Source organism: Hemibagrus wyckioides, linkage group LG10 (genome assembly GCF_019097595.1).
Source record: "Hemibagrus wyckioides isolate EC202008001 linkage group LG10, SWU_Hwy_1.0, whole genome shotgun sequence".
NCBI classification, from domain to species: Eukaryota; Metazoa; Chordata; class Actinopteri; order Siluriformes; family Bagridae; genus Hemibagrus; species Hemibagrus wyckioides.
The window spans coordinates 17,104,753-17,131,973 of record NC_080719.1 but is presented as its reverse complement, the minus strand read 5'-3'; the positions used below and the strand labels follow the sequence as shown (position 1 = coordinate 17,131,973).

At 40.3% G+C, this 27,221-nt stretch overlaps 1 protein-coding gene across 2 annotated transcripts in view; it reads right to left on the bottom strand.

Annotated features, from left to right (window-relative positions):
- Positions 1-27,221, bottom strand: part of si:ch211-126j24.1 (phosphofurin acidic cluster sorting protein 2) — a 73,283-nt gene that overhangs the window by 35,031 nt on the left and 11,031 nt on the right. For both annotated transcript variants that reach the window (XM_058401128.1, XM_058401129.1), the window contains exons 2-4: positions 7,726-7,813; positions 1,127-1,216; positions 472-597 (exon numbers count right to left, since the gene is read on the bottom strand). In XM_058401128.1, the coding sequence (XP_058257111.1) occupies positions 472-597; positions 1,127-1,216; positions 7,726-7,813 (304 nt within the window). The remainder of the gene's footprint in view (positions 1-471; positions 598-1,126; positions 1,217-7,725; positions 7,814-27,221) is intronic.

Genomic DNA, 27,221 nt, shown 5'->3' with positions numbered 1-27,221 from the left:
GTGTGTGTGTGTGTGTGTGTCTGGATTGCTGTCTATTGATGAAACAAATGCAGAGTGCTTGAAAATGTGCTCAAGCGGTTCACAGTGGTAGAAAAATGAAGTGAAGATAGCAATATCCTGAAGCTGGAGCTTTAAAAAATTCTACTTCAGGTTTACTCAAGGAAGCAAGAGATTCATCACCTGGAATGAAAATAATAATTCAGGAATCTAATTCAAACTGCAAGAATGCCAAAATAAAGATTCAGAGTAAAATAAAGTCAAAATCCTCTACAGTCTCACCTACAAGGATTACAAGGATCCCTTGAGTTGTTGCTTTCTTGCTTGATGCTAGTTTTAGCCCTTCACCTACCATACTAGCATGAGGATATATTTTTAATACAGACTACATGTATAAAGCAGAATTACTGGATAGATAAAGGCACCAACCGAACAAGAATCTAAATGTAAATGTCTCTGTGGTTTTATTCCCACCTCTGCCATATTGATGACGCCCACGGCGAGCGTCTTGTAGCCTAGGATAGTCCGGTTCTTATAGCGCTTTCTTCTCTGGAGCATGATCTGCAAGCGGTTCGCATCTCTCTTTAGGAAGTGGGGATACTGCCGAGAGACAGAGAGGAGAAAAACTAAATTAAGAGTCTGAGTGAAAGAGAGGAGTGGAAGAGAGACCGGCAATATTACAGAATATTACATCATTCTGGTTTGAAGCACTGTAGCGCCCCTGTTCCAACAAGAATGCTCACCAATGCACTCAGACAAACACACACACACACACACACACACTGCTTCAGACAGGCAGGTAATGCAAAATGCACTTTTTTTGGTTTTTACAGTACAGGGTTTCTCGGTATTCAGTAACATGAGCTTCCATGCCACTCCTGTAAATCAGATTTACAGTAGCCAATTTATTAGGAACACCTATACACCAGCTCACTCCTACAATTATTCAGTTATCACTCAGCCAATCACGTGGCAGCTGTGCAATGCATAAAAACATGCAGATACTGGAGAAGAATTTCAGTACTCAATGTTCAGGAGTGTTAAAAAAAAAGTGTTTTGTTTTGCTTTTTGTTCTGCAGAATTAAAACCTAGGTGTAATTTCAAACAAAAAATATACTAAATTTACTACCTGTAGGGAAAAGGTGAGCTCCAGGTCTGTCTCCATCAGGCCACTGGGAGGGAGCATGTACTCATTGGACCTCAAGATACGCTTGGACCCCTGAGGACACAAACGTAGAAGATGTAAGATTTTTCTGCAACAGATAAAAAGAAGTTCGAATTGCAAAACTGCCAGAAAGACACCGCTGGACCAATGAGCAAAACCCTCAACCGCCCAGCAACGTCTAATAAACTGACATGCTTGACAATTGAAAACCGATTAGGTTTTCTTTCAAAATATTTACAGCAAACGAAGACAATAGAGCTTGGTATAATCAGATCCTTTCCAAAATAAATTGACAAGCTTGATGGCAATTAAAAACCCACAGCTTCTTTCTAAATCTGTCCAACAATCATTTTCCCCTGAGCTATTGTTGGAGTAATTAGAGTAAATTGATCTTCCACAGGCTGCAAATAAAATAAGTAAATAAGCAAACGTTTCCCAGCTGATGAAACGGTTGGGAAGTGTGCGTGATCTGTGCCGCTGAGCTCTCCGTGTCTCCAGTGGCTGAACCACCAGCTGCTTTGGCATCTGTCTAAGCCACCAGCTGCTGATGAGCCCTGCCAAGCGAAAAATACAAAAGGGACACGGTGGTAGTGTTGCTAAGTAAGTCCGCTGACTAAATGCGCAGAGCTGTCGCATGTACAGTAAATGCACAGCAGACTGAATTGCTTTAACCTGAACAAATATTTGACATAGTCATGAGTGTTGGAATGGTGCCAGTGTAATATATATATCACCAGAGGCCTAAGAGTTTGGTGCGCTCAGTGTGCGGTACCGTTCTTTAGTTACTCCTCGGGTTGCGCTCTTCAGGGCCTGAGATTCATGTTCCCGGAATCTTACAGAGCCTTTCGGGTCACGGCTCCACATGTTCCTTTCACGATTGGGACAACCTTTGTTTTTACATTCCACATACTTATGAGCTCCTATTTCAGACCTGGAATCTCTCCAGTATTCCAGTACGTCTTCCTTTGGATGTTTGGATCAAATAGGATCGCCAGATCTTCTGTTTTCTGTTCCTTATCTCTCATTACTGTGTCTGTGTGGTTTGTCTTTACTTGTTTATCTGTCTGGCTCTGGAGGTCCTGTAGGAGCTTAGTTGTTTTCTCCTCCTTCTGTAATCCTTCCCATTCGGACTGGGAAAAATTCAGCTAATATTCCTTGAAGGCGGAGCAGTACACATTCACTGCCACTTGGTTGTTTTTCTCATGCTTTTCCTGTCAGCATTTTTGCAACCTGATTGGTAGTGCCTGATTAAATCTAAGCCGCTTCTTTGCCTAGTCTGTACTTTCTTTTTTGTGATGATACACTAGCACTGTCTGCCTGGTCTGGCTCTGCATTAACCTTTAATCTTGTCCAATCACTCGTGAGACTCCTTCATATCTGCTATCTGTCGGTGGTGCATTCCACAACGGATTAATCTGCCAAGACACCTCCTCTGTTACTATGTTATCCACATTCTCTATCTGTTTGAGGTCTTCTCTTAGAAGCACATACTTCAGTGGCATTGTTTGAAAGTGGATTTGACAGTTCTTAACCCCCCTCACAGCTGGTGAATCTTCTGGGTGCTGGATGTTGAAGTAGGAGCTCTTAATATCAGCAACCATGTTTAATATTTAAGCATTGGGGTTGTGAGACCATATTTAGTATTTAAGCACAGAGGATGTGGATAACATGTTTCCTCTTAGGGTTCCTCAATTCTTTGGTGGTGAAGAACTAGCAATGCTTTTAGAGGTTGCTGCCAGTCATTTTATGTCCACTGATGTCAAAATGGATCGTCACTGGAAATAGGAAATCCTTGGTAATACTTGGAGGCAGGAAAGTTTGGTGGTTTAAGGTCTAGCTTACTAAAACACCTGTGGGGCAAAACTCTTAAGCCTCTATGGGTGCTCTATCCCTGACCTCAGCTTCCTAACAACAAGGGATATGTAAAGATAATTTCACTGTATATTTGTGTAACAATGCAACGGAGTGTAATGTATATCTCTTCTTGTATTCTCTATACTTATATGCCTCAGTACTGCAGAAATATATGCATGACCATTAGCTTCATTCTAAACAAAAATGCTTTTTGTGGAAAGTCGCCAAAGTAGTCTCATGACCGCGTTTGAATAAAATAGTTCCAAAATATGTCATCCATAGTTTTATTAGTTTGATAATATTCCAGGAAGAGAGGAATATCCAGATGTCTGGATATTTTTTAAAATGTTGGCTCTCTGATACAAGTCATATACAATGTCCTGGCCTGGGTGACCTCTGATGGAAAAAAGGTGCACTGACCTTTAAACAAGACACAATGAAACATACCGAATTCAGTATTTGCAACTACTCTAGAAAGATATGGACTTTGTGTGAGTCAGCAAAATATGTTAGGTCTAAAGTTAATAAAACAAAGGCAGGAAAGCATTACGGCTGATAAAAACAGCTTCAGTCTTCATAACAAGCTCCCATCTTGTTTTCATTTCCTTCCGAGACGGTCTTTGGAAACCACACAATGAATCGATCCAGTGTTCGTGAAGCAGTAAAGCACTTAAGGGTCTTGTTTTTCACTGTCACGGTCTGACAGTAAAGAAAGGTTAAAGAGACAAGATGAGAAAAGAAGTACAGAAGGACAGAGGAGAGGGAGATCAAGAAATGACTCTAAAAGGCTTCAAACAATAAATACACACACACACACACACACGTATCCATAAGGACGTGACGAAAAGCTCTCAACAATCCAGCCTTCAGGGAAAGTGCTTATGAGCTCACACTCTCCGAGCATGAGTGGAGATAAAGCGGATGAGGGTTGGTCTGCGTCATCGGGCCTTTGGCAGAAATACAGCTAAGTCTGAAATTTTCAGGTTCTATTTCACATTTATCAACTCGTTCCATCTGCTGCTCTCTGGTCTATCGTTTCTCCACAGACAGCAAAAACTGATTTGGTCCACACAGAGGGGAATCATTAGGGAAAGAAAACACTGGATATTCTTAGTCAGTCTGATATACAAGTCACTTTCAAAGGATTTACTGGCAGTAATCTCTGACTTCCTTCTCTGTGGTAGATTAAGTGCTTGGAAAGCTCCACTTCCATCTCTTGCATGACCTTTGCTGAACTGGTTGTGAGGCTGCAGAATCCTGTTATGCACTCATTTTCTGCTGTTCAAACAAATAGCAGCCAATTTCGGAAAGCAATTAATCATCCTGGAATGACTCTTTAAAAATTGATCCTCCCATAAAAATGGCGATATCAAATGAAATCGAATTTAAATATTGTCGCAAATAATTGTGTGGCCTTCGATCGCCCCATATATACACAGAGGCATGCTAGAAATAAAAATAAATATGATGTTACTTGTCCGTATAATACAATAATCCACAAGAGAGTGGTGTGATACAGCCCAATGTGAACTGGAGTTAATATTATCATCCAAAAGATGATTACATTCCTCTGACATTACATTACATTACAAACAGCAATTTGTCACTGACTACATTTTTATTAACTCAAGAACACCAAACATTTATTTGTTTATTTATTTATTTTAATTTTTTCAATGTCACAAAATGTCACTGACATTATAGTTTCCCTCACCAGCAAGGAATAAGATAAAAAAATAATGTTGTCATGCTAGAAAGTACAAAGCTATCCTCTGACTCTTACAAAGCACTAACACTGGAGACTCATTCCAAAATTGCTAAATAACCATCTCTTTACAGAAAACTTCATTAAAATGATTACATATCTTAATCATTAAGATATGTATTTATTTACATATCTTATTTAGTAATGTATATATTCACATATTTATCTGCACTTGTTCATTTGCACAAATTCTACTATTTGCACTTCTGCTAAAACGGCATTTTGTTGCTATGTACATGTACTTTGCAGTGGTCTGTCTGTCTGTCTATCTGTCTGTCTGTCTATCTATCTATCTATCTATCTATCTATCTATCTATCTATCTATCTATCTATCTATCTATCTATCTATCTATCTATCTATCTATCTATCTATCTATCTATAACAGCTGTTATAGAAATGAAATCAAGATCTTATAATCATTTAGAACTGCGTGTCATGGTCTGGTCAGTTGGTCAGCTTTTTCTATGTCACTAGGGTTTTTGTGCCATGTTTTTTGTTTATGTTTTGTGTTCCATGTATTTGTCTGTTTGCCTGTTCCTTATGTTCCCCTGATTGACTCTCTTATATATACCTGTTGGGTTGTGCTTGTCCTTTGCTGAGTGTTTGTTTTCTGTTTTCGTGTCCAGCAAATGCTCCCGGTTTTATGTTTCTTTTTCTGTGGTCCGTGTGGTCTGTATTTTCTATAGCTAGTTAACTTACTAGTGTTTCCTGTTTTATATTAATAAAACGCACTGTTGCTATAATCCTGAGCTCGGGTCTGTTCCCATCTAGGCACACCCTCATGACAGTGTGGTCTTTTGGGAGCCTGTCGATGTAAGTTAAATGTTAATGTAAATTGATGCAACACCTGTAGGTTTTTACAAACCATATGCTTTTCCTATTTTATCTTGATATCACAAGCATAAGAATTTATAAGCATCTGTATCAGACTGCAATCAAACACAATGGTTTCCTCCATCCTTCCTACCCACAGAGCTCAATTCCAGCTCTGGGTGTAACAGCATACCACCAGAATGACAGTTTAGTGTGATAAGGAATGTGAACATTATCAAAAAACAGTATCTTGTTGAGGTGTAAGCTGGCTGTGAAATATTAAAACAGGTTATGTTGCTTCTTTTAAGAATTAATATAGCAAATGGAATCAGAGAAAAACATTTTTTCATTAGAAACATAACCAAATAGTTTAATACAAGTGCTCTGTAATAATCAAGTTTTATCAGGTACTAAAATATGCTGAAAAACACGTTACTGGTTTATGAGGTTATTACATCATGTTTTGATCATTGACTTTTTGTAATCATTATTATTTCAGACCTCTCTCACTGTCTGCAGACCCACAAGCTGTGTACCAAATGATGTACTACACACTATACACATCAGTGAGGTCTTTTTTCAGATGCCATGTCCATCAGAACGCTGTCAGCCATCTTGAAAAGGTTTTTCTCATCAACTGTCAATGCCTGGTTGCTCCACCCCTCTTCGACGACATAGGCAAAGCATCCAACATTCCTGACATCAATTAATTTTTAGTTGAACATGTGCATCATCTGGGTTCTTGAAGTGCACTTATTCTTGTTGGAATTGTGAACACACTACTACAAAATGGCATCAAATAGTGCATAAGTATGCGATTTGATGCCGATTGATGCAGAAATTTTGAAAGTGCTTGGTTTGGTTACTTGGGCCTACAACTAGACAGAGGTGCACCAGTTAAAAACCCTGCAATAATACAGCTGTGGCCGAACGTTTTGAGAATGACACAAATATTAATTTTCACAAAGTCTGCCGCTTCAGTGTTTTTAGAGCTTTTTGTCAGATGGTTCTATGGAATACTGAAGTATAGTTGCAAGCGTTTAATAAGTGTCTAATGCTTTTATTGACAGTTACATTAAGTTTATTCAAAACGTCAATATTTGCAGTGTTGACCCTTCTTTTTTAAGATGCTTTTTGTGGGGGTTTTGTTTGTCCACCCACCTCTTGTTTCCTGGCCATGGACCCAAAATTTTGATGTTTTGTTCCCCATGCCACTTAGTTATCACTTTTGCCTTATGGCAAGGACTTTGTGAAAATTAATATTTGTGTCATTTTCAAAACTTTTGCCCACTGTTGTAGGTTCGAATAATAGGAGAATAAATGGATAATCAAAAGGAGTGGCAGTAATTAGTGAAGTTGAATTGTGTATTGTATGGTGTACTGAATTGTCGAGAAGAGACCTTGAAACAAAAACAAAACTCAGTAGCTGCAGTTGTGATGAGAAAAATAAAGGCAGGATTCTCTTGTTGTGATTTTAGCAAATGAATATTCCATTCATTTATAGAGCTTACTTATAATTGATCAGAATACAGACCTTTATGTAACAGGATTAAACTTCCCTAAAAGATCTTCTGGACAGCTATATATACATATATAAAAAAAAAGGTTTTACGCCCTTTATGAAGCTTACTTCTAAACCAGAATAAAATCAGAAGCTGAAAAAGAGTATAGTTATTTCTCTTTCTTGGGCTCTCCTTGATGAGGTCATCAATCCTGTGATCTTTTGAAACAGGGTCTGAATTTAAACCCACAGAACACATGACCCACGACTGACCCTAATTATGGGGTTCAGGTTTAGTGTTCTTGCTTTATACAGAATAAAAGCCTGTTTGTGTCAAGGGTGCACACACACACACATATACACACACACACACACACACACACATACTCAAAGCGACCTGTGAAGAATGCTGAAGGCCTCCTAGTGCCTCTGAACTAATCCTCTCAGCATATCCCAGCATGCATCATTTCAGCTCCCACCCCTCTCGCTCCTCCATTCCCGCTGGACAAGCTGTCACCCTGGCAACAGCTCCCAGTTTCCACGGTGCCGGGTGTGAAGGGCTTGTGTGGATGCACACAAAAAGCATAAAAAGAGACACATAATGGAAACACACACTCGCTTTGTCATACCTGAATCTTGACAGCGATGACCACAGAGTTGAGTTCCCGGTCCAGCTCCTTCAAAACAATCAGCTTCTTCAGGGTGAGGCTGCACAGCCTGGGAGAGGAGAAGAGAGGAGAATGAGGAGGAGGTGGAGGAGGAGGAGGGGCAGAGAAGAGGTTCCAAGGAACAAGGGAGAAGAGAGAGATACTCATTAGATGTTTTATTGCCACCTACCACCAACACCTGAGCCCCTCGTCCCCCAACTACATTTTCTTTGAAACATTCTCCTTCATTTCCTGTACAACATCCTGATTGTTTTATATATATATATATATATATATATATATATATATATATATATAAAGCCAGTCAATAAAGAAAACTGTGCTTGTGCATTATGATACATCAGATCTACTGATTTTATAATCAGGCTTTGGATCTATATCTTAGAACTGATGAGGATTCGAATCATTATTTAACTAAATTAAAAAATAAAATAGCACTTCAGTTCACTGTTAAAAACACAAAACAACTTGTCTTTATTTGTCATTATTATTATTAATATATACATCTTTCTTGCTCTTTCTAGATCTGTCTTTAGTCATTTTTAAACATTTAAACAAATGAATAAATAAACAAATAAATAAATAAATAATCCACCTAACACTTACACAATTCAAATATCCAGTATGAATGAGGGGTTTGTGATCTAATGTCATTAAATTATCATTTATAATAATGACAATAAACATCTATAACAATAATATATTTTATTATCCGTCCTTTAACGTCAGGGTGTACAAATCTTATTTTATTTTGTTTCATTTTTATTTGCATTATTTTACAAATATATCACATATTGCACAGATATTTTCATGCCAATTTCCTGCACCTCCTAAACGTTAGCCAAACATGTACAGATTTGATTGTCTGAACACCTTCCAATGTTGCACAACCTGGATGCCAGTAACAAAACATTCTGCACACCTACACTCACATCTCCACTCACACAGTAAACAATAGTGCCATTGGTGCATGCCCTTCTTTCGCAACACAAATCCCACACAACACTCATCATTTGTCATGTTCTAACCACTATCTTCCTGCTGAGACAGAGTTTACGAGACAATTCTCTCACGAGGAGGACACACCTCGGCATGATGATATCAGTGACTCAGCAGATACTGTAGCGTTTGCACATGTGGGGTTTTTTCTCGCTCTGTGGTTAGTAAGCTGCAGATGCTTTTTCTTTTCGAGGTGAGAGATCGAGCAGTGTGTTATTTGTTATGGTGAGGTTTTAGCACAGTGTGCTCATTTGCATTTGGTATTAGACGTGAGGCAGATGAGACAAAACCGCAAGCGGAAAAACACACAAAGGTGAAGTTTTGATTGAGCCACACGTTGGGAAAAATTCATGTTCTATCTTGTAGTACGACGGTCATCAAGTGTTGGACTCAGATATATCTTTCAGTGAACTGATCCAAGTACAAGACAAATAGCAGAGCAAAAAAACTGCACTCAACTACTCGCCATCTCTAGTTTTCTAAACATGAACCGACTCAGCTTCTAAAGCAGAAACTCTGTTACAACCAATCACATGTATTTATGTAAATGATTTAGCTAAAGGCAACACATCTTACTGAGTTACTACAGAAGTCATAAAGGAAGGATTTAATTATTTAATTGACTCTTTCTGGTATATTTAGGATCTCCAGAGGCAGGATCCCGTGCTCGATTCCCAGGCAGGGAACCTACCCAGCCACTGAGGGGTTAACTCTCATTGTCAGCCCCAAGCCTGGATAAAATGGGAGTGTAAAACCTGTGCAAAATCAAACAGATGATCTGATGTGGTGACCCTTAACAGAGAGCAGCTGAAGGACAACAACTCTTTCTGAAATGATTAGGCGAGCTTTCACTGATGAACACATAATGTACACAGAATAGAGAATATGTGTGTGCATTAGGACTATCTTCAGACATGACTTTATCCTGCTCACAGATTTAAATTGTTCAGGATTTCACAAGCAGATTCAATCAAAATGAATAACTGAGGCATTGATAATAACTGGGATTAATAAACTCACGCATGGACGTAAGGAATCTTCACGACTTTTAGTCAAACAGCTCTGATGCAGGAGACTGAGGTAAATGATTTAAAGCATAACGGTTCATAGCTATTAAAGAAGCAGAATGTTATACAAGGTCTACAGGAGGAAGCTTTCATCTACTGACGGAAACAAGTGCCACGTTGTAGTAATGAGAAAAAGAAGAGAGAAAATGAAAGACAGAAAGAGATGGGGGTTAAGAGTTCAAGTTCAGAAAGAGTTCACCACATTGCTGTGATCTTTGAACTGTCACAGTGCTTCAGACTGCAGACTGATCCAGTCTAGACCGGACGTCCATCCTCACATTCACACCTCAACGGCTAACAACTGACAGAGTCTCTGATACAACATCACATTCTCTCTCTCTCTCTCTCTCTCTCTCTCTCTCTGTCCATTGCTTTGTCTTCTCATCAGCAGAAGTATGACTCATCCATGCTGAGACAGCAGAAATTCAGAAATGAGATCCCTTCCTCCATCCCATATCATGTAATATCACCGGCTGAGTGTTATTGTGTCATAAAAATAACAACCAATCATGTTCCAGTATGCAAATATAGCACATGCCATGAATATAAGAACCAGTTATGTTCTAATATGCAAATCTGGTGCATTTCAGAAATATAAGAACCAATCATATTCTAGTATCTGAATGCAGCATGATATAAATATAAGAACCAATCATATTCTAGTATGCAAATGCAGCATGATATAAATATAAGAACCAAACATATTCTAGTATGCAAATGCAGCATGATATAAATATAAGAACCAATCATATTCTAGTATGCAAATGCAGCATGATATAAATATAAGAACCAAACATATTCTAGTATGCAAATGCAGCATGATATAAATATAAGAACCAATCATATTCTAGTATGCAAATGTAGCATGATACAAATATAAGAACCAATCATGTTCCTGTACGCAAATGTCACCAGGAACATGTCAGTTTGGTTGGGGGGGGTGGGGGCGTTCGATTTGCATGTTACTAAAATATTGATTTCTAGATGAAGGTAAAGTGTTGATGCTTCTGTACCTGTTTCGTTTTTCTGTCTAATTTGAAACCACCACATCAGCCACTTCATTTTTTTTTTAATACACAATAAAATATGATCTTCAGAAGTGAAGCACTGAGAATTGTGGCTGTACGCCATGTCTGGGAAAAATTCTAAGTACAAATATTTTTTGCCAAATTTTTTTGTAGCAAATTATGCATCCAAATTACGAACGCACAGCATGATGGATAAGCCGTTAAACCATACACAGCCTGAAATTATTGCACTGTGTCCTGTATAAAAACGTCTGATTTTTATTCAACAGATTTATGTTCCACACTTCATTTTGCATTTTTTTTTTTGGTTCCCTGGTTGAGCTATTATAGTAAAAGCAAAAATACAGTGTTAATGAGGTTAATTCAGATTGGAATAAATGTACAGCTGCACTTGTTCAGAAACTTTCATATAGCAATAAACAGCATTCACATTGTTTTTGCAGCAGATCCATCTTCTTTAGTAAACTGCTTATTCATCAGGGTGTTGTGTTCTTGCATGATGGAGAATTTCTCTGCACGTCATCAAGCCGAACAGTGGAAACTGCTAAACATATTTTGTCAAAATAGCCTGCGTTCTTACTCGTTACTCGCTCCAATACACACACTTTCGTCTTATTGTCAGCCAAATACAGTCATTGGATGAACATTCAGTGCATTCATAATTAACAAAGACTCACTCACCCACAAAGTTGCAAGCATAAACTCACTGAACCCTAACACTAGACACGCACACAAAGACGAACAGTCACATGGCAACTGTGGGCGAGAAAAACTGCATTCACTAGCACCAAAACATCTCTCCTAAACAGAGTGGGCCATTGACGGAGGAACAGGGAGAAATGTGCGAGCTAACTCAGCACAAAGCACGGCCACCTGACCGAAACTATTCACCACTGGACTTTGAGAGGCCCCGAGCGGGCAGAGCGGAGTGGAAAGAGTCGAAATCCGTATGCCAGGAAGCATGGGAAAAAATGCAAACGGTGTGTGGAGTTCAGGAGAACTCTTCACACTCTGCAGATCCAGAGTCTTATGTAAGACACTGATTTCCCGCAAGTTAGGAGAAGTTACCAATGGTGCCAGCTTTCAAAAACTGTCTCACTCAGGACATGACCAGTCCAGCTAGCACAAATGCTTCTCATGACTGGCTAAATCAAGTGGACAATATAGAAAAAATATCATATCATGCTACTTGAAACCATTTCCTCATTTTCCCCATTTCCATTTCCTTAAAATTTAGGTTCACTCACAAGCTGCCAACCAAACACTAATGCTGCATTAAAAAGTTTTACAAAATGCTATCCAAAATGTAGAGTATATCCAAGCTCAGGCTTTGTTATCAGCCACAATCTGCAGTGTGCAGTGAGCGCTTGCTAGCAAACCTTTACGGTTACTGTTTCACCGATTATAATAATTAGACTACTAATAACTACCTTACTAGCAAACCTGGTTGCTGGTTTGGACAATATAATAATCCTAATGTTTATTAGTGTGCTAGCAAACATAATGTGACAGATATAGACTAATATTTAGCCTAACTAGTGCCTAACTAGCTTGTTGATGAATATAAATAGGCTACTGGCTTTAATTGCAGAATATCTGTAATAGTTAGCTTAATATTAGGATGCTTGCTAGCTTTAGAGAATATGATAAATAGCATAATGTTAGCAAACAGAGGTACTGATTATAATTATAATGTATAGTAGCACGATGATAGCTAGCTTGCTAGCAAATATAGGTACTACCCCTTATAATAGCAATATTAACATGATGCTGCTTTAAATAGCTGAGCAGCTTAGCTAATGTTGCTAAACAGATGCTTGTCAATGAGAGTAATATTGCAATATCGTGATTCTGACCAGTGTCCTGAGCATTTGGATTACAAACAATAAAGTGATATCTGTTTCCTATTGTATGCACGCTGTCACAAAGCATTTTTACAGTAATAATAAGTGTTTTGTCCACCGTTTCACGGGGGTGTACTGTGGGCTGGTTGAAAGATTTTAAGATGCACAACCTGCCGCAGGTGACCTCTGTCAATCGCCCACATTCAGGCCTTTCTCTTTCTAAAATCACTGAGGGGTCAGCCAGCATCTCACTCTCTCTCCCTCATCGCATTTCTCACACACAAACAGCACTTAACTGCTAGCAACTCCTACGCTAAACTGCCTAATTAGCCTGCCTGAAGAAACAGGTGCTCTGTTTTCCCTCAGAGAAAAAAAGAGATGGAAAGACATCTAAAAAAGAAAATACGTATATCAAGTATAATGTGCTCTTTGGTGCTTTATTATGGCAAGCGGGAAAGGAAAGCTTGCAGATCCGGAACAGTGGGAAAAGTACAAGCCGACTCTCAAGTGTCGGTCACGACGTGATTTGAATCTCAATGAAAAGATGTGGCCTTGAAAAGCGTGCTCTAAAGGGAAGAGTTCCGATTTACCTTGAAACGTGGAGCTGGATTAAATCACAAAGAGGCGCAGCTGTCCCCGTCTGTGACTGCGCTGCATTCATTTCATGCTTTATAGGTCCATCATTATTTCTCACTTAGATTCTCCTCTTGTTTTTTAGTGTCAGATTAAGTCATGTTTGGGAAATTCATGACTGCTTATTAAGTGTAACACTATAGGACTGCAAAACTTTTAATGATTATATCAACTACTTAGTGTCAAGTGACTGCTGCAATTTATTAATTTTGAGCAGCGTCAGTACATAAACTCCAATTCAAGACCATTGTGTCGTCTTTCGGTTGCTTGTTATTAGGTTTGTGTAACATAAGGATGTAATTGTCTCTACATGATGTTACCCTGCAATGAACTACACCAAATACGTCTAGGATATTATCAGACCTGCCAGCATTTTGCATAGGAGCTTCAGAATTAAATACATCTTAAATCTTACACAAAAGCATAACAGGAGATGAACCAACAGACATAAAAATCTGCAATGTTTTCCAATAAAAACTTCCAATATAACAATCCATTTACTATAACCTGTGTGTAACATATAATACACTGTATTATATATATACTGTATGTAATATATAATACTGTACACCATGATGAAGCCCCGCCCCCTTCCTCCATCACTCATGCCCTCAGCTCAAATGGTTCAGTGTCAGCGTTACCATAACAACATGGAGCATGTGATCCCAGTCAGCAAGTTCAAGCTTTTTAATCATGCTGATTGTGTTTTTAATGAGTTTTCAAATTGTTTCCATCTCAGCAAAACCTCATCCAGGTGTGACTATTAAATGCACAGCGAGAAGTAGAGTTCTTGCCTCAGCACAATCGTCTGAAAAGCATTTTCATCTTCATCTGACACTGAGGAGAAAGGATGCTCGGGTCGGTGAAAAGAACTTAAAAAGCAGACATTACCCAGAATTGAAACAGCTATATAATACGCTTTGATGACATTCTAGGCCACTGTTTGGGAGGAACACAAGGTATACCCGTTATTTCTGTATAATATTTCACTGAATATTAAATACTTTACAGAGGTCAAGTTATGCAAGTTACTTTGGCACCTTTCCAGGCATGATTATGCCTGGACTAGTTTACTCTATTACAGTGTTTTTGTTCTTTCGGCTGTTCCCTGTTTTCGGGGTCACCACAGCAGATCATTTGGTCTGCATGGTTCGATTTGGCACCGTATACCCTTTCCTGATGCAACCCTCCCATTTTATACAGGCTTGGGCCCGGCACTGAGAGTGGTTAGTTCCCTGCCCAGAATTGAACCCAGGCCACGGCAATGAGCGCACGTGATCTTGCCGCTGGACCACGAGGAGGCATTCACTCTATTACAATAAAGGTGTGTAGTAGGGGTTGAGGTCTGGGAGGATAGATGGAGTTCAACTGAGCTATCAGTTAGAATATTAAAAGAATATTATTTGTTTGAATGTAAGCAGCTTTTCGGAGACTGAGAGAAAGTAATTGGCTGTGCTATCTGATGGGAAGGATGGTATCACTCTTTCCTTTGACTGAGCAAAAATGTTTAGAGACCTGTAGCCTGCACATTAGCCTTCACTGTGCCTGGTTGGGTAGTGCATGGAAACTGGCAAAGGGTAAAAAGAAACAAAAAGAAACAAAAAGAAACGTACCATGTGAAATGTACCATGTCAGTGTTGCTGGTAAAAAGTAAATAAAATGAAGCATTAAAGTGAATGATTAATATCACATCTCTCCATAAGACAATAAGACGTTCCTTCGTAACGTTACTGGTTACTTTTTGTTACAGTCACTGCTTTATAATGATTCCCTTCGACACCTTGTGACTCATTCTACAGCGACACAGGCAGGAAATAATGACTTGAGAAATGCTCCTAGGATCAGGGCATATTGTTTTAAAAGGACAAGTTCGGACTATATAAGCAAATCAGAAATCGGATCCTCGTCATGATCACTGCATAGCTTAGAATCTGCAGCGTTTTTAAACAACTGCACCTGCAGGGGAAAAAACTGTAATAAATTAACCATTCATTCATGCTCAAGGAACCGCTTTTATGCTTTGCTGTGCTAAATGTTTAAACAGATGTTCATACCTCCAGTCAGCAAACCACTGCACAACACAGCACAACCCTGCCCTCTACTCAGAACCACATCACTGTACTTCCTCAATAAACACATATATACACATACATACACACTCACACAAGGACACACACACCACACACACACACAGGGACACACATATACACACACACACAGGCACACACAGGGACACATACACAGGGACACATACACAGAGACACACACCAGCACACAAATGGACACACACACACACATATACCCCCCCCCCACACACACACACACACAAGCATACATACACACACATACACATACACACACAGGCACAAATAGGCACACACACATAGGCACATTTGAACTAACACATGCATACAAACACACACACACACATATACACATGCACACACATACACACACACAGGGACACACACACGCATACAGAAAAATCTGAAATCAGAAAAAAATACACACATGAACACACACACATGAACACACACACCCTACAAACAGCCACAATGTTCATTTGGAGTCTTATCTATGTGCTTGAGATGCTCCTTCAAGGACTCTGAGGATGAATGAATGAATGATATCCTGCCTGCCCATTCACCAGGGGACGCACTCAGAACATGCTGACGCATCTGAGTAACCCACACACACACACACACACACACACACACACACAGATCTCTAAGCACCGGGTGGCTGCTGCTGCTGCTTCAGAAATGCAGAAAATGAAGGAGCGGAGACTTCCAGCTCGCTCCCCAGAGCCCAAGCTCTATTTAGGAAAGTGAGACAGCACAAGCAGACATTGACAGAAACAACTGGTGGGGTGAAATTATCCCTGTTTAATTAATCACAGCAGTGCACCAAAACACAAATCTGTACAACCCTATACTCAGAAACCTGCATAAATGACCATCATGCACATATGCTTTTAGGTACACACTGACTCACACGCACACACACACACTGTATGCAGCTGCAGGTCATAAATTCTGCCCACTGCCCTGGTTACAAGCTAGCAAAATACGTGTTCTATAAATAATGAAGAAGTGCTCTGCAGCCTGGTCTCCTGCCCTCTCGCTGTCTTCAGAACACACAGCAAGAACACACAAAGTATCTCCACAAAAGCTGTAAAGCAATGGCACACACCACCTAATTAACATAATACAGATAACGCTAAACGAACACACACTCCAACCCATATAAACTTCGTATGAAAATAAAGATCCTGTGGTTCTTTTTTATAGCAGTTATATGACACAGAAATGAGACACTTCAGTTTGCGTCTCCTTATTTGGCATGGCCACATTTAAAAGGTCTAATCAGTGGTCGAATGGAGCGAGTGACGATGTGACAAGCTATAACTACTAATACTTAAACTTCACAGGCATTTTAGGCATAACTGTGTTACAGAAGCCTGATATCTGATATTTTTCTCATCCTCGTTAAATCTCTTTACCCTGCATTCACAATAACAAGTAACCACTACCTCTGTGCTTCTCTCTCATTGTGACTGCATACAATTCATATAACGCATCCAATTTACTCACATACTCGTGTTACTTTTGTTTAAAATGCATTTTATAATGTACATAATCCAGACAATACGAGACTGTGGTTTTCCTTCCAATTTTAGCACAAAATTAACAGGATGAACGAGTGCTAACCGCAGACAGGAACTAAAGTGTTGAGAGGAACCTCGTACATCTGAATGTACACACGAGGCACACGGAGCAGTTTACTGTATATGGTTTCTCTGTAGAATGAAAACATGAATTATTGATTGATTGACTGATTGATTGATTTCAACAGAGAGAAAAATGACAGGCTGCCAGTGTAATGGCTATTCATGGCTCATGCAATGTAATGATAACAGGAAGTATCTTATGAACTCATAAACATTCCATGGCATTAAACGTATTCATTAGAGAAATACAAATCTTCAGTGCTGTGGTGTAAGAGGATCAAAACACTTTCTGAGGCGCTGTTATAGCTTCACATCAGGCCACAACACCCAATGTTGTTGATTTACTTAAATGATGCAGCGTGCCGTTGTGTTCCTTGCTTGAAAAGTAAATTGACAAGACCGCTGACCTGTGCCTCTGTACACACAGGAACCAAACAAAACCCTGTCAGAATACGCATCAGGATCAATGAATCACAGCGACACCGTGACCGGAGATCGTTCATTTTCAATTAGAGCGACAACGATGGTCAGCGACTTGATGTGGGCGTGTCCAATGACGCAACAAAGTTGAGAAAAGTAACTTTAGGACAAAATTGGAGCGAAGACAGTAGAGCGAACGTGATCCATGAATCTCCTATGATGTGGTGCAGATATACCCTGCTGAATTGATATACAAACGCTATACGCTATACGATATACGAACCTCCCTGCAGGATTGTTTCATTTTAACAGCAAAAACACTGATTTTGAAAGCTAGTTGTACCACCCACTGATAAACACTATCACTATGGCAACCAGTAGTAGGAAACACCTATTGGTGACTTCATAGTACAGAGACAGCGATAAATCTGTTGAATGTGTGAACGCAGCATAACAGTGCAATCTGAGGTTCAGAGGCTCTTCTATGCCTCAAAGGCACGCTGCATGTGAAAAGCATGTGGTTTGCAGTTTGCAGTCAAAGTGCAACAGGCGGTGAAATAGGAGAATACTAAAGACATGTGTTATGAAACACAGCTCATCCTGAAACTATGAGCAATCCAAAGAATGAGAAGACAGCTGCTTGGCTAGAGCAGAGCTTTTTGAAAATAATATCCATGCGCTTAACTAGAGCAGCGATAAACAAGTATGTTTACCACTGGGAGCTGAGTGTGCGTCACTGCATATGTCTGGTTAAGCCTTGTGAAACTGCATGAGGGGGGAAAAAAAAGAAAAAACTACCGCAAACACGCATGTTCCTTTTGTGCATTCTCGCTCTCTGCCTGAGGTGCAGCTTTCTCTCAGGCGAGCAGCCTGAGTGTCTTAACTTGTGCCAAACGAGGAGAGAAACAGAAACAAAAGCAAAGATGACATCATGAGATCTCACGTCTGTTAAAAAGCCCAGCAACACCCTGAAACTGAGAGAAATTTACATTAAAACAAAATAAATAAAATTTTGGGGGTCAGCGTGGTTTGTAATGTCATTTGATCTCGTTGCATTTGGAGCTGTTTTGCATCCTAATCCATTTCCCACCATTGAGGGGTTTCAGTGTTTCACCTAACGGCTCTGTGTGTATGTTAGAACACAGGATCATGGTTATGTAAAACTCTAGTTGCAGCAAGACTGTAATAACAGAAACTGCCTGAGAGAACACCAGCAGTCCCTTGCCTGAAGTTACAACAGTGATATTGTTTAACTAGCAAACTGTTAACACTTAAAGCTCAATTTAAACAATTCAAAATAATTATCTGCTTTTATTTTCCCATTTCAGTCATCTTGTTTCAAAAACAGGGTTCAACAGTGTTCTCGGGATGCTTGCTCATTTACTTTACAAGAGGGAAATCTGTTGTTGTTGTTTGTGCTTAAGGTTTTAGTGTTCCCTCAGTGGAATCGTAGCCTGGCTGGGACTAAAAGCTAGCTACACTATATGGCAAATGTTTGTGGACACCTGGCCACCATACCCATTTGTGCATGTGGAATGTCCCAGAGCAGATTTAGTCGCCCTTTGCTGTTATAATAACCTTTAGTCTTCTGGGAAGGAAGAATGGAGGTTAGATTTCAGAGCATTGTGTTCATTTAGCAGCAAGAGCATTAGCAAGGTCTGATGTTTACATTTACAGCATTTGGCAGACACCCATATTCTGAGCAACTTACAATTACCTCAATTACCTCAAATGTGGTCAGTGCAGGACCCTCGAGTTCTTCCACTCCAACCAGAGCTCACTTTGTGCACAAAAGTATTGTCATACTTTATCTGGTTTGAGCCTCTTAGTCCCAGTGGAGGGAAAACTTAAAAGTTTTACAGCATGCAAAGACATCTTTACAGAGTTGTATGCTTCCAACATGGCACTGGCAACAGTTTGGGGAAGAGCCACAACTGGGTGTGAAGTCAGATAGCCATAAACATTTGAGTTTACATGGACTCACCAGAGGAACCAACAATTTCTGCAACTTCCTTCCATATTTGTGGATCAGATGGTAAATGAGAACTAACTGCAGATAGGAAGTGAAGCTGTGAGTGGGGAACTGAAGAAACCTCGGCCCACATGTGCCATAGTTTTGGTCCAAGGAATCATTTGAGAACTAAATTTGGATTTGAACCTAATTTACCACACAGAATACGACATTTACAAGAAAATGTTCATCTCTGAAATTGTGTCTCAGTGCCGCACACATTATAAAATACGCAACGTTATAAAGTAATGCTAAGATTTGTTCTACTTTTTGAGTCGAACTACATACAAGTAATAAAAACATCACATGAAATCTACTGCACATAATATTCCCCATGTCTGCTACACCACTTTTAAGATGTAGTATCTCTTTTATTGCTCTTGTGGTCTGCTGGTGTTTGGAATTAGAGAGCTGCCTCTGCTGCTGTAGCTGGCAGTGATTCCCGAACAGGAAATGCCTCAACCGAGGTGCACGAAAAACACGAAGAAGGCTCTGTTTAACAGCCGCCAGACAGTGAAAGATTCCAGCTAGAAGTTTTAACAGATATAACTCACAATATAACGCACGAGGGCCTTATAAGAAAGCTTTACTGCCTGGGATATTATAATCCCATGACTCCTGTTCAGAAACTGCAATATTCAGAACATGGAATATTGTTAATGTGGACACTTCTAAACACTGCTGTATCTCTGCTCTTTCCTTTTGGGAGGAGTTTGCCTTGATAAGCAACATTTTTTGGCAGAACATCTGCTTAAAAATAATTACGGTTCTTTTCAAAGACTCTTTGGGCAAATCTGAATGAGAATAACATCTAACTCCAAGAATATCAATTTTAAAGCACAATCCTCAAAAATTGTATAATACTAATTTTTAATATCAACTTCCTGTATTTTTTTAACTGATGTTTTTCCTTATTGTTTTCCAAAAAAAATTATTAGAAAGAAATTCGCTTGCTAATTCCTAACCACCAGCCAGCTTTCTCTTATCACAAGATAGCTACCAACCAGGGAGGATGAAGGCTAATTTGCACTTCCTCTGAGACATGTGAAGCCAGCCAAACACATCTTTTCAAAACTGCTGCTCAGGCTGCATGACCATGCAGAATAACACTCTCAGGAGAGCACATTAGCTGACCTTTTCCTTATCCTTGATTGGCGCTGCTGTGATCGAGAAAATCTCTCCCTATGAAACTATAAATCTCGGGCAAATTTGCCCCCTGGCTCCCTCCATCAAACGGCTAGGGCATTGCTGAGATTCAAACCTGATCTCCCAATGAAAGGACCTAAAGTGTATTTTATTATATTTATTTGTTATAGCTAAGCTTAGCTACAAAACCATTCACACAAAGAAATGATCATTAAGTTTAGCACAAAACCAACTTTTAACGAAGTACGTCAATTATTATCCTTTTTTAACAAAACTACGTTGGAAAGCTCATCAGTATTCCAAAACAGTGCACTTTACCCCAATTTTGACCTTCCACTTTAATTCTGTCCCCAATGCTGTGAATGGGAATTGGATGCAAGACTGCCTCAGGCTTTAACACCAGGGGACAATCACATTAGCAGGCCAGTCATTGCCGTCATTTCAGCCAAAGTCGATCAATCTGACCCATTACAGCAGGGTGAAGGAGAGACTCGGAGCTAAACTGTGCCTTTTAGAGAGCCATTAGGGAGCAGACACCACTGATTACTGCATTTTGCTTACATATTCCACAGTATGCAGTCTGCACCACTGGTAGAAATGACTCTTGGCTTGCAGCTCTTTTACATTACATGACTTTAATGTCTGCAAGAGCTCTTGATAGTGAAAGAATGAGGCATAAGTTTGTCCAACTCTAACCACCATGCTTATATGATGAGACGGGAAACATACGGTGTATATAGTAGAGCCGGTGTTCATCTACGGTTTCTATAGTGTTTTGTGTAACTTGCTTGGACCCCACAGATATGAAATAAATGCTTGCGGCTGTATTTATAAATACGATTTCTTTCAATTCTGAATTCAAAATTATTTTAAGTTTTCATTCGATATTCAGTTTAGTATTATTTTCCTGTACATTTTTAGATAGATTTTAGTTTCAGTTTTAGTCATTTAAATTCCAGTGTTATTGTACGTGGTGACCATGTTGTGTCGTATCCAACAGTAATGGTTGAGAATTAAAATGTAAACCCTTCATCTTCATAGCTAGGGGTGGAGAGATAAGAAGCGAGAGAGAGAGAGAGAGAGAGACAGAGAGAGAGAGAGAGAGAGAGAGAGAGAGAGAGAGAGAGAGAGCGAGCATATCTATGTATATTTGTACTATATTCATTTTTTTGGCAGTTTGTGGAATTTCATAGTTCAGTGTTTAAGGTGTTAGCATTCCTGCTCAGAAGGATGTTAGCTCAAAGACCCACAATGATACCCCTGGTGGATCCTTAAGCAAGTTCTTTAACACTCATTTGTACAAATGCGATACATACAAGTTTGTCACAGTTTTTGGTGAAATAGTTTTTCACAGTACCCTTTAGTTAGAAACCACTTCCTAAAAACAGCTGTGTTTATTGCAAAAACGAGTTTCATACATTGTGTATGTTTGAAGTTGGGAAATTTTGTGCAAATTCTTGCAGAAGTATGATGCAGCCCCGTGACTTTAGCTTTGGTGTGTAAACAGCCATCTGTTATCCTTTGAGAGGTGTGTATCAAAAGCTCTGTGCTCTTCAGATCCACACAAACTCTGGGATGATGAATAACAAAAGATTCAGCATTTACATAATGAATGGGGCTACGTCCTCAAATAAGCATTTATTCAGTCGTGATCAGTGCTTGTTCACAAGGAGCCTCATTCTGTTTAATTATCCGAGTAAGCAAGAAATGGGCTAATGTCCTTTAGCTTTATCGACGTGTTTTAAATCAGAACTGTATGTGTAAGAAGAGCTTCAAAAGCACTGCTGCAAAACACTATGATAGAAATAACAATAGTCTGTGTGTGTGTGTGTGTGTGTCTGGTGACTCTGTAAACAGAGCAGCAGAGAGCTGAGAGCCTGCTGTTCTTTATCTAAATGAACAAACACTTGTTGACTCAGCAGACTGCGCCCTGGTGCGCCGCCATCGCGCAAAAGGCCGAGTTCATGCCATACACAGCTGGGCATGATCCCACTGGACCAACTTTCTCTCACTACCACTAACACATGCCCCAACTTATTAACAGGAAATGACTCACGCAGGAAGTGATGTCGACTGTGCCACACACTCCCTAGCTCGCATGTGCTGGAGTGCCGTTTCCCCTGAACAATGTATCATAATGAATGTAAACATAACTTACAAAGTTATCACACACTCACAATCTACAGTCTGGACCTTTAGCATTGTCTGGTATAAAACTATCCACATACGACAGAGAGCTAAAATAAAAACTATTTGCATTTGGTCAGCTTTTGTTTCATGAATATTATGCATGTATTATAATGGAAATCAGAGATCAGTGTGAATGTGTGCTGCTGACTCTGTCAGTGTTTAGAAGCAGAAAGGCAACGGGTAATGTTGTGTACATACTCTTTCTCCACTGTCAATCACAGCAACACTAGCAAATCGAGTGTCTGTGAGCTCATGGATGAAGAAGAAGCCTTTGTTATCATCACACATATATTACAGCACAGTGGAATTCTAGTCTTCACGTTTCCCAGCTTAGGAAGTTGGGGTCAGAGTGCAGTGGGGCAGTGGTGGCTCAAGTGGTTAAGGCTCTGGGTCGTTGACCGGAAGATCAGGGGTTCAAGCCCCAGCACCGCCAAGTTGCCACTGTTGGGCCCTTGAGCAAGGCCCTTAACCCTCTCTGCTCCAAGGGCGCTGTATCATGGCTGACCCTGCGCTCTGACCCCAACCTCCAAGGATGGGATATGCGAAGAAAGAATTTTTTGGGGCAGTGGTGGCTCAAGTGGTTAAGGCTCTGGGTCGTTGACCGGAAGATCAGGGGTTCAAGCCCCAGCACCGCCAAGTTGCCACTGTTGGGCCCTTGAGCAAGGCCCTTAACCCTCTCTGCTCCAAGGGCGCCGTATCATGGCTGACCCTGCGCTCTGACCCCAACCTCCAAGGATGGGATATGCGAAGAAAGAATTTTTTGGGGCAGTGGTGGCTCAAGTGGTTAAGGCTCTGGGTCGTTGACCGGAAGATCAGGGGTTCAAGCCCCAGCACCGCCAAGTTGCCACTGTTGGGCCCTTGAGCAAGGCCCTTAACCCTCTCTGCTCCAGGGGCGCTGTATCATGGCTGACCCTGCGCTCTGACCCCAACCTCCAAGGATGGGATATGCGAAGAAAGAATTTCACTGTGCTGTAATGTATATGTGACAAATAAAGGCTGTTTCATGTTTTCATGTTTCATGATACTGTGTGGTGAGGGTTAAGGGTCTTTCTCTATTGCCCAGTAGTGGCAGCTTGGTGGTGATGGGGCTTGAACCCCAATCTTCTGATCAACAACCCAGAGCCTTAACCAAACCTTTTGCCTTCTCAAGGCCAGACTAAAGAACACAATGTGAACCCAGCCAAAAGACTAGACTAGACAACATCACAGCCGTGTGATGCGCCATGATCAGCAGTTAGAGACAATGAGGCTGGCTTTCATCACATGTCTCGGAGGAAGCATGTGAGTCCTTATTCTCCCCAGGTTGTAGCTGTTGTATGAGAGGGGAGGGCAAGCTGCTGGGTGGGAAGTGGTAGATGATGTAATTGGGGAGCACACCCCTGCATCTGTTACTGAAGTGTGTCATGCACCAGGTATGATTTCAGCCCAAAATGTTAATAACACAAACAATACTCTTATGACCTCAAGCTCACTTGGAAGAATGAAGACTGTTTTTCTATGAGACATGTACACGTTTTCTTCATGAGTCTTGATCACGCTGATTGAAGTATTAAAGAATGAAGGAAAATGTCTTTAATCGCAGGTCTGGATCTTCATTTATTCATTTGAAGAACATGATATTGCACAGTCGGCAGATTTTATTATGATCCTCTTGTACTATGTGATGAGTAACAACTTTACTTTTGTACACAAAACCATGAGTTTATTGGCACATTTGTACTAAAGATTTTACATTTACATTTTAACCAAATTTCATACCAACAGGACTCAAATATTGCAACAAGCCAACATGGAAACTCTCTCTAAAGGTCAATGGTCAATACAAAAAACCTTCATTCATAAATAATTAATGCCTGTTGTTCCTCAGTTATTGAAGAACCTATTCGGATATCCGAATGATTTTGTGCATTCCTACGTCATATCTATCTGAATTCAGTCTTCTAAGACGCTGACTCATGAAACAACAAAGGCAGGACAGGACATTATAGTGGCTCAGTATCCATCACTCATGTTTTCTGGTCTGTCTCGACACATGTCCGTGTTTTCTCTGACTCTCTGGCTGGGTTTGCAGTCGTGCTAATTGTACTACAGCACATTAAGCCTCTTAGGTGGCTTCCGTTCTGCCTGAGGTAACTATTGACCCAGAAACAGCACAGTGTGCTGCGCATTGATCACCCATTATAGTAAATCCATATTCATCCATCAATGACTACATTTCAGTGCTGAAAAAGATTGGGCTCGTACACAGTAGATTTATGGAAGCAAATAAAGAGAAAAAAAAACAGATAGTTTGATAGTTTAGTTCTCAAATTAACCTGAATGATGAAGCATGAGTCTCCTCTTACTTCTGTCTACATACGTTCATGTGCACATCTGGGCGTGTCCTTCTCAGATCGATGTGTAAAAACTCTCATACACACACACATGCACAAATAGGTCACTATAGCTCACTATAGGAGCTGAGATGGCTATAAGTGATGAGTCAGTATTTTACTCTGGGCTCTTTCTAATTTCATTAACAAGAATGGAGAGCAGGGGGATGTGGTAGCTTAGTAGCTAAGGCACTGGACCACCAATTGGAAGGCTGTCAGTGCAAATCCCAGGCCCACCAAGCATCTACCCCTGGAAATACGAGTGAATACCGTTGGCTAGATGTGGTCTATGATGTTGTAACACGAGTTATTGCCTTAAGTCTTAGCAGTGAAATATTTTTATTATTAAGGAATTTTACAGATTTACATTGCATCACACAAACAAAAAAGACGAAAAAAAAAGCATCTTCAATAAGCATCTTTTGGAAATACCATAATTTATTTATTTTTTTAAATCTAAATTGATAAATAATGAAAATGAAAGGAAAATAAACACGACTAGGGTCATTTATCCGTGTGTCACGGAGAGATCTAAATTACTTGAGCGCTCAAACAGCAAAATCATTGGAAGACGGTGAAATTCATTCCCACAAAAATCACCCACATAAAGCGGAAGTGTGTAAATCAATCTCCACACAACACAGTCGTGCTCTGCAGCACACACTGATGCGCTTTCATGTGACACGAAACCCCAAAAGACTCTCATGCGCGCAAGCGTTCCCACACTTTAACACGCCGAAAGTGAAAGGAATGCAGCACAACACCAACGCTTTCACACAAAACCATGCGCGACACTTTCACATAAACAAAGAGAGAGAGAGAGAGAGAGGGAGAGAGACAGAGAGAGAGAGTGGGAGAGGGAGGGAGGTATAGAGAGAGAGAGAGTGAGTAAGAGAGAGAGAGAGAGAGAGAGTAAGATAGAGAGGGAGGGGGCAGAGAGAGAGAGAGAGAGGGAGAGAGAGAGAGAGAGAGAGTGGGAGAGGGAGGGAGGTATAGAGAGAGAGAGAGAGAGAGAGTAAGATAGAGGGGGGCAGAGGGGGGGTGCAAGAGTAAGAGAGAGAGAGAGAGAGAGAGAGAGAGGGATGATCATTCCTTTCTGACACAGATGTTTAGTGTCGAAGTGTACTCTTTACATGACTGCTTCGCTCCCTCTCCCTTTCTCTAGTGGAATTCTGAGATAAAAGCCAGGGACTCTCCCTGCCTACACACACACGCTCACACACACACACACACACACACACACACGCTCACACACACACACACACATACACATACACACAAACACACACACGCTCACACACAAACACACACACACGCTCACACACACACACACACACACAAACAGCTGGTGGGGAGATCCAGAGGAAATGGCTCCACTGAGCTCTTTCCTGCAGAGGAAACCGTTCATGTGGAAACCAGGACGCATGTTTCTCCCACCTGCGCGCTCAGCTTACTCCTGACCTGATACACAAACAGAGTGACATTCCAGCTGGACGATGGGACCTGAGATGTTTTAAAGACCACACAACAGATAACTGGCTGCATTTTGAACATACAATCCAAGTGTTGGTCATATAAATGGGGCTATCTTCCTGTTTTTCTGGACAGAACACATTCTGGCATGTGACTGTCTTGGATAAAAGAAGTCACTGAGACATTGCTGAGATTTTTTTCCTCGGTTGAGGCTGACCAAAACCATCATGAATCATCTGTATCTCCTTCCACCATGTACTCAGTGGTATTCCCCCTGTAGCATATGGCATAAACATCTCTAGTCACTGGAATGCTTTCTGTGGTTTTGATATCAGAAAACTCGACTGACTCCAGATTTAAATAAAATAATACATGTAGGACGTGTCACTCTTTTCGCCAGTACAATTCAATTCTATTACACAGACGAATCGACTTGTCAGACATTTTGAACAAATGAATTATTATTATTATCATTGAAAGTCTGATATAAAATTAGTCAGGACACTGCTGGCTTACAGTGTGAGACGTTTTTACCTCAGTTGGG